Source organism: Petromyzon marinus, chromosome 3 (genome assembly GCF_048934315.1).
Source record: "Petromyzon marinus isolate PM22_M1 ecotype Great Lakes invasive population chromosome 3, UKy_Petmar_22M1.pri1.0, whole genome shotgun sequence".
In the NCBI taxonomy this organism is placed as follows: Eukaryota; Metazoa; Chordata; class Hyperoartia; order Petromyzontiformes; family Petromyzontidae; genus Petromyzon; species Petromyzon marinus.
In genome coordinates, this window is record NC_133669.1 from 8,667,300 (window position 1) to 8,675,446 (window position 8,147).

The 8,147-nt window shown below is 56.0% G+C and overlaps 1 protein-coding gene across 1 annotated transcript in view; it reads right to left on the reverse strand.

Annotated features, from left to right (window-relative positions):
• LOC116958132 (XK-related protein 7-like) overlaps positions 1-7,515 on the reverse strand; it is a 57,450-nt gene extending 49,935 nt beyond the window's left edge. Inside the window, exon 1 of the mRNA XM_076073638.1 lies at positions 3,945-7,515. Coding sequence (XP_075929753.1) covers positions 3,945-4,669 — 725 coding nt within the window. The 5' untranslated portion in view covers positions 4,670-7,515. The remainder of the gene's footprint in view (positions 1-3,944) is intronic.
• Between the last annotated feature and the right edge of the window lie 632 nt (positions 7,516-8,147).

Below are 8,147 nucleotides of genomic sequence, written 5' to 3' on the forward strand. Positions count from 1 at the left end.
TTGCTGAATTGTCAGGGGGTTGTTTGTTCCCCCCCCCGCCCCCCATTCCTCACCCACGGAAATTTTAACCTGCTGCTTTTTTGTTTACAACCAAGCACACCAAACGGGGCCGCGAGCATCCCTTCGTCAAGGGAAGTGCTGCGCAACGATCGCGAACACACAAAACATATAAACAAATAGATGCAGCGAATGGGCAAAATGGGGTCGACAGAATTCTGTTGCAAATTCTGCTGCGAAGTACAAACTCGTGCGAACCCAGAGACGAGCCCCCCAGCACATCCGTGATTACAACCCGCAGTGGCTGCGAACGTCCACTGATGGAGGGGCCTAGGTTCGTGCCTTTGCAGAAGCCACTATCTGTGGCAACAACAATATCATAGCTAAAAGTGAACTTCCCCTACCTTCTGCAAGATGCCGCACCCATCTCCCCCATAAATTTTGGCGTAAAAGTGTATTTTATGGTCGATACATATCAGAATCAGAATATATATTCATATTAGAAGAATCCGATGAGCTATAATGCTTTTTTTTTCCACAGAGGTCCAGTAGATAAATCGGCCCACGAAATGTCACGGTTACTGCGTACAGAATTGTGCAATATTGAAACATTTACATTTAGAAAAATACCCCATTCATAACATAATCATGAATAAAATGTACAGCACTTTGGCGATCCCTAGCTGGATAATGGACTCCCCTGTAGGCTTAGGCTTTGTTGGTCATAGGGGTGGGGGTGGGGGGCTCAGGAGCGTCTCGGATGTCGCTATGTACTCACTCGTCGTTTATCCGTTGGCCTAGAATCGAACCCGGGGGCTTCGCTGGACCTCAAGACCGCAATGCCACCGACCGCTGCGCCTTCTTCTTATGTGGCCACCAGGCGAGAGCCCATCGAGACGGACGTGGATTTTTGTTGTTGTTTTTGTTGTTGTTGCGAGAGAGGCCTGGGAGGGTGATTCGCTCGTGGGAAGTGAACGCAGAGCGCGATGGTGAAACGGGACACATTTTCAGCACCGTCTCAGGGTGGCGAGGCCACCTCAGCCAATCGGTTGCCACACAGGGATCGACCACTGCTTGCTCGACACTCCTGCCTGGCACCACAATCATCAACCACTACTACCACTACTCCAACAACACTCCTGCCTGGCACCACAACCATCACCACTACCACCACTACTACAACAACACTCCTGCCTGGCACCACAACCATCACCACTACCACCACTACTCCAACAACACTCCTGCCTGGCACCACAACCATCAACCACTACCACCACTACCCCAACAACACTCCTGCCTAGCACCACAACCATCACCACTACCACCACTACTACAACAACAGTCCTGCCTGGCACCACATCCATCATCACTATCACCAACTACAACAACAACAACAATCTTGCCTGGAACCACAACCATCACCATTATCACCACTTCTAAACACAACAATCTTGCCTAGCACCACAACCATCACCACTACCACCACTGCTACAACAACAATCCTACCTGGCACCACTACCAAAGACAAAGATCCCCCGTATAGCCTTAACAAACTATAGGGGCAAGTGCTGTTAGCGAAACCTTTCAAGGCCGCCTCTGTATCCCCAGTGGCGATGTTTACACATCGCACCAGGTTTCTCATTTGAGGCCGAGTCGACCTTGGGGAGGCCCAGGAACGGTTCAGATAATCGTCACTGGTGTTGGCCGTGAGCGGGAATCGAATTCTGGTTGCCGAGTTCGTGGGACAGCTCACGAACCGCTACACCACCGCCGTACTCCCTGCTAAACGACACCTCACAGTACCGCCAGCACCACCACCACCACGAGGAGAACAAAGCTAACTGCCGCCACTATAACAAGCACCACTACAATGACCGTAACAGCAATTACTAGAACAACAACAACAATCACTACACTACAACAGACCTGCTTGACACTGCAACAACTATCACCGTAACGAACATTTCTATAGCAACAATCACTACAACAACCATCACTATAGCAACAATCGCTATAGCAACAATCCTGCTTGGCACTGCAGGTTGGAGCACGCCCATCACGGTGGTGGTGGTGATGATGTCATTTCTGCCTTAAATTCTCAATGAAATCTCACGTCTCCTTTTTGAGGAGGGCGTTGCTTCATTATGGCGATGTTTGGCCAATTATATATAAAAAAGGAATGTTCGTCATTTATTTTTTTTTATTGCAGGAAACCGGAGAACCCTGGGGAACCTCCACCAAGGCATACGAGAGGTCAACACAAACAGCTCCGTACAGACAGATTAAAGAATCCACTGTTGTCCTTTCATCTGGCCGCATCGCAGCCGAGGTCTGGAACAGCAGTCACTCACGCAAGCAACCACCAGGCTCAGAATCCTGCCGCTGAGCTTCCCAGATCTGATGAGATTTGGGCTGATTTACTCGAAATTAGAAAACAAAGCAGCATTCCATCGCCCAGGGAAACGTCCACCCTGAAAACTGTGAGGCCACACTTCGAATCAACTCTGCTCAAGGTCAGCGGTCTGATGTGCCCTGTGACCCAATGACTTTGCACCCCCCCCCCCCTCTACTCTCACACCGCTCCCCCCCCCCCCCCCCCAAAACTCCCGCTCCCCTTTCTCCATAGCCCAGAGCCTGAGTCCCCCCCCGGGGGGCTGTGGACCCCAGTAGCAGTTGCAGCGCCTGCACACGCGATATCTACCCAACTACACGAGGACACTCAGGAGACCACGCGCGGGCCGACTGCTGGGGCGCGGGGTGGAGGCCCACGTGTGTTAAATGGAACTCGTCACCACGGCCTGTGCGAGACGCCGCGGAGACGCGACGACGATGATGATGATGCGGGCTCAGTGAGGTGGCCATGAAATGAGACGATCGGCTACTTCGAGTGGCACCCGACTTCGCCAAACCGTCGTTGTTGCTGTTGTTGCTGTTGTTGTTGCTGCTGTCGTTGTTAAATGAGGGCTAAAGCGAGTTACTGCGTTTCTCAAAGCGTTGCATCTCTTCCTCTTCTTCGTCTTCTTCTCCGGTTGTGCTATCGGTGTCATGGCACGAGACGAATAACGGCGAGAACCTCCTGTGTTGGGATAAAATGCCCGCGTAAGGCGATGTCACAGAAACACGGCCGAGTCCCCCTGCAAGACGACACCTCGCGCACACTAGGGGGCGCCGCACTCTCCAATGCGCCCTGCTACGGAGCTGATCGATGGATCGATATTCCTTCCGTGGAAGACGAACCAAATGGTAACTGCTTTATTCTGTGAAGTAACAAAAAAAACCAAACAACCCCAATGTGTAAATCGTTGTTAGCGGTAATTACTGCCCGGACACGGGACCGTCAAAACTCGCTCGACTTGAGAAACTCTGTTTAACCCGGGGGCGACTGAGATTCGGTATTCGAGCCGACGATCTCAGCGGCTCTGTGGTCTCTCGAACAGCCAGAGCCGGAGCCACCTCAGAGTTGATACTTTTTGTTGTTGTTAAAGAAGTCAGCGTAAATGGCACACAAATAACGCGCAACATCTCTCCGTGTGAAAGAACCACACCGCCATCTGTTCGTAGCAAAGCAAAACAAATGTGTTTTTTTAAATAAATTAACACAATCACAAAACCACCGCTTCTTCACAACAAAGAAACAACAACAACAAACAAAAAACAAACACAACAGACCGACGTTTCTCGGGCAATGGGCCATTTTCAGAGCAGAGAGGAGGAACAGAGAGACCTGCAGCAAGTTCGCATGACTTGTATGCACCGTTCGTTGTATACACTGTACGCAGAACTGATCTTTTTTTGCACCGCACGTTGCCAATCGTGCTCATCGGAGGTGCGGTGCGGAGGGAGGGGGGGTTAGACAACAACCTGAACACACAAAAACACACACGAAGGGCCATACCCCGACGCACACATCGCGCAATTTCTCGCTGCACTCCAGCAGCTACGCTCACCTCCACGCGAGTCCCAGCTGCAGCAGATGCACCACGCTCTGGAACACCCACACCAGACCCCGGTAGCACCGCTCCCCCGCGCTCGCCGTTCCAGCCGACGCCGACGCCGTGGTTAGCGGCGGGGGTGGTGGCGGCGCCGCCGTCCCCGCCGCCTCCCCGCCGCCGCCGCCGGCCGCCACCGCCGGCCCGGCCGCTGCCCCGTCCGCGCCGGGCACCGCACCGCACCGACCGGCGGTGGCGGCGGTCGCGCTGCCGGTCGCCCCGAGGCGAAAGTCCTGGGCGAACCATCGCAAGCTGAACGCCTGCACCACCAGCGAGGGCGCCAGGGCGAAGAAGAGCGTGAGGCCGAACCACCAGTACTGCCGGCTCGCCAGGTACTCGGCCGAGAGCCACGCGTCCGTGCCCGCGTCCAGCAGCAGAGTGAGCAGGCCGCACAGGCCCCACGCCAGGTCGGCCGCCGAGTAGGGCACGGGGCTGGGCGGCAGCCCCGAGCGCGGAGCGCAGCAACCGCAGCAGCCGGCCGGGCCGGCGCCGTGGGCTCCGTGGGCTCCGCCCTCCGCCTTGTCGGTACGCGCGGGCGCGGGTCCCGCGGCGGCTTCGGCAGCCGCGGGGTCCGCGGGCAGCACCACGGACAGCGCCAGCGCGCCGGGGTCCGTGTTGGGAGGGCACGGCACGGCGAGCCCGTCCGACTTGGCGGCCATGGTCAAGGGCAGGTGGTCTATCATCGGCGCTGGGCGGGCTGCTGGGCAAGGTGGCGGTGGTGGTGGTGCCGGATTACTACTTTTGGGTCGTGAGAAGCCGTGGAGGATTCCGGTGGCGTCGATGGCGGTGATTTCTTTGTTGGCGCCGTGAGATTCTATCTAGGAGGCTAGTGGGAGGGTGGTGGTTGGCGGTGGTGGCGGTGTGGACTCGTGGGTGGTGGTGGATGGTGGTGGGTGGGGGGTGGGTGGAGGGAGAACCTGGAACCCGTCGCGGCTCCTTGCTTCTGGAGTCCAACAACCCCTGGCGCTACCGCACGCGGTGCTGCTGCGCCGCCCGCCCTGTGTGGGCGGCCGCCGCGTCTGTCCCGCGGCCTCCGGCGGCGATGGGCATGGCGGCTCGGGCGGGCAGAGGCGGGCGGTGGCAAAGACAGAGGCGGACGAAGGCAAAACCACCCCCACGAGCGCCGTCAATAGGAAGGAGGGAGCTCCGTGGGAGCACGCGGGTCCCAGGAGTCGCAGCGAGAGCGGTTACCCAGCGGAGCCTGTGGCGTTGCCAGCAGATAGGGCAGCCTCAACGCACCGGAAGCGGCGGCAGTGCCAGCACCAGCAGCATGACGGTCGGAGCCACGGCTCACACACCCCACGAGTAAACTGGCACCAGCAGACAAGGCAGGCGCAGCTAAACCAACACTGGTAGCGCGGTCGGTGAGATCGTCAGGAGGAGCCGGATGCAGAGGACGGAGTGACCGATCGAGGAGCCGGAGCAGATGAGGTCCCCGTAGCTCAGTCGAGGGACGTCATCAAGTCCTCTGTGGGCCTGACCAAGAGGTCCCACAGACCCCTCAGCCTCATTCCCTCCATCACTTCGTGTCCACGCGGGTCTCCATGCGCAGCCCAAAGCCAGAGAGAGAGAGAGAGGCTCGGAGCGAAGGGAACGAATGAGTGGATGAATAAGTGAACACGGGCTCGGAGCTAGGCGCCCGCTGGCAAACAAAGAGTATATTTCAAATCAGCAGGGTCATTGCTCGTTGGAAATCTCGCCGGCTCCGCAGTGGAGGTGACAATGTGATGATGATGATGATGTCGGTGGTGATGGTGGTGATGGTGATGATGGGTCGGGGGTCTTGGTTGAGGGTGCAGCAAGCGACTAGGTTGGCGCTGTGAACCGAGGTCGCCGAATTCTGGGCGAGGATTGGTGAGCGCAGAGATCATGCATGGAGCCAGAGGTCTCTACGGGGGGCATACAAAGCCCATTGCATTCACCGGCAAATAAGCAAAATCATCATCATTATCATCATTATAATAACGGTGAAGATAATTACAATGCACGTGCATGCACAGGCACAAATATTTATGTCAAAATGAGGACGCTTGAAAAAATAATCATCTTACTGAAATGATAATAATCTTAAAACCGACGCTGTGGATTTAATACATGTATCATTTAATATTTAACACCGCATCGTTATTAAATACATATATATTGATATTTCTACCACTACATATGACCCATAAAACACATTACAAATTAACGGCAAAAACCAGATGAATGCAAAGAATGAATAATTGCATGAATTGATTGAAGAATGAATGACACCACCGGGATCTGTTCCGTCTCGTTCCTTTGCTTCGGTCCTTCCGTCGCTTTTCACCGCCAGCTCTGGGCGCTTTGCTCGTCCGTGTCGGCCCGACCTCCTTCTCAGCCCGATCTCCCTCTCCGCCTGATCTCTCTCTCCGCTCGATCTCCTTCTCTCTCTCCGCTCGATCTCCTTCTCTCTCTCCGCCCGATCTCCGTCTGCGGGTACCAGGCAGGGTGTGGCCTTGACGCCGCCGAGAGGAGCGAACCCGCGTTACGAATCGAAGGGCGCTCTCTCCTTCCTTCCCCCCCTCTCTCTCCCTCTCACTGTGCCTACCTCATCTCCACCTCTTATATCTCGCTCTCCGTTCCCTGAATGTCGTCGCGTTCCCTGTATCTCCCTCAAATCACTCTTCAATCGCTTCCCCGACCACCCCCAAACCACCCACCCACCCCACGCTCTCTCTCCAACCTCTCTCCTCCTCGATCCTCCGTTCCGCTCTCTCCCCTCCCTCTGAATGCCGTCTCTCTCCTCTTCTTCCTGCTGCTCCTTCCGCTGCCGCTACCGCTATACCGCCGTCTCTCTCTCTCTGTCTCCTCCTCTTTCTGTTCGCTCTTCCTTTCTCTCCCCTTTCTCGACTGCTGCTCGCTCGCACGCTCGGCCGAGGGAAGTGCATGCCCAACCGGTCAGAAAATATATTGCAGACGAAATCACGAATCCCCTCCCCACCCACCACCACCACCACGTCAGGATCTCTCCTCTCTGCGTGTGTGCAACGCGCACCGACGGAAGCGAGACAGCGCAGCGCTGAGTGTAACGTCGTACAAACAGTGGCAGTGCCAGTCCCGTCAGCAGCGTGGGGGGCAGGGGGTGTGGCTTGTCCCCCACACCCCCGCCCACCTGGTGGTCAAAGCTACGAGTTGGGGGGGGCCCCATTTGACAACCACCCTGAGATTTGTTTTCAACAACAGTGTAAAAGAACACAACCTTATTTAAAACGCGGTTCAAATGTCTATTTATTTAATGAAAAGTATTTCATGCACGTTCCACGTTTTATGTTAATTCAATTATAGCGGTAACGTAATATTGCAAAGAGGCACTGCAGAGCTGTAGGTGGCTGCATTTTGCGAAGACGGAGGAGCGCCCCTTACAGCGTTAAATGTTCGAGACCGTGAGCGGAACGACGATGCGATTGGGCGAGATGGAGCCGCGATACAGAAATAGCCTCTAGGTGCGACCGTGCGAGAGACAAATCAAATAGTCGGAGGGGGCACGTGACCGATCGCCCCCCCCCCGCCCGCCCCCCCCCCCCGTAAGCTGCTCATGTCGTCACGACGCCGCTTGGGCGGTGTCGAAGGGGGTGGGCACGCGGCTCCGTCGGGGGGTTGGTTCACAGTGGCCGTGTCGAAGTGGCCACACCGAGCCAGAGAGAGCCCCCCTCCCTCTCTCCCCCGTCGATCACGCATCGGAAGGCGTGTGCCTTAATGGGTGTTCGCTAACACAGAACATGACCCCCCCTCCCCCCTCGACAGTCTCTTCGTACGAACCGAGTAGTCCACAGGCAGGACATGGTGGAAGGGAGTGGGGTGGGGGGAGAAGGGGGATGGGGTTAGGGGGTGGGTGGGGGGTTAAATCGCAAAGTTGTGGTGGGCACTGATAATTTGCTCAGACAGACACAGGCCTAGATGAAGACAGAATCAGAGGTACAGACAAAGGGAAATACAAAGACAAAGATCCCCCCGTATAGCCTTAACAGACTGTTGGGGCAAGTGATGTTAGGGAGTAGCACCTATGAAGGCCTGCACGGCGCACGAGGGGGTGGGTGTCTCCCTCGTGGCGATGATTACACAGCGCGCCAAGTACTCATTTGAGGCTGAGTCGACCTAGGAAAGGCGCAGGACCGGTTCAGGTCATCGTCACCGGTG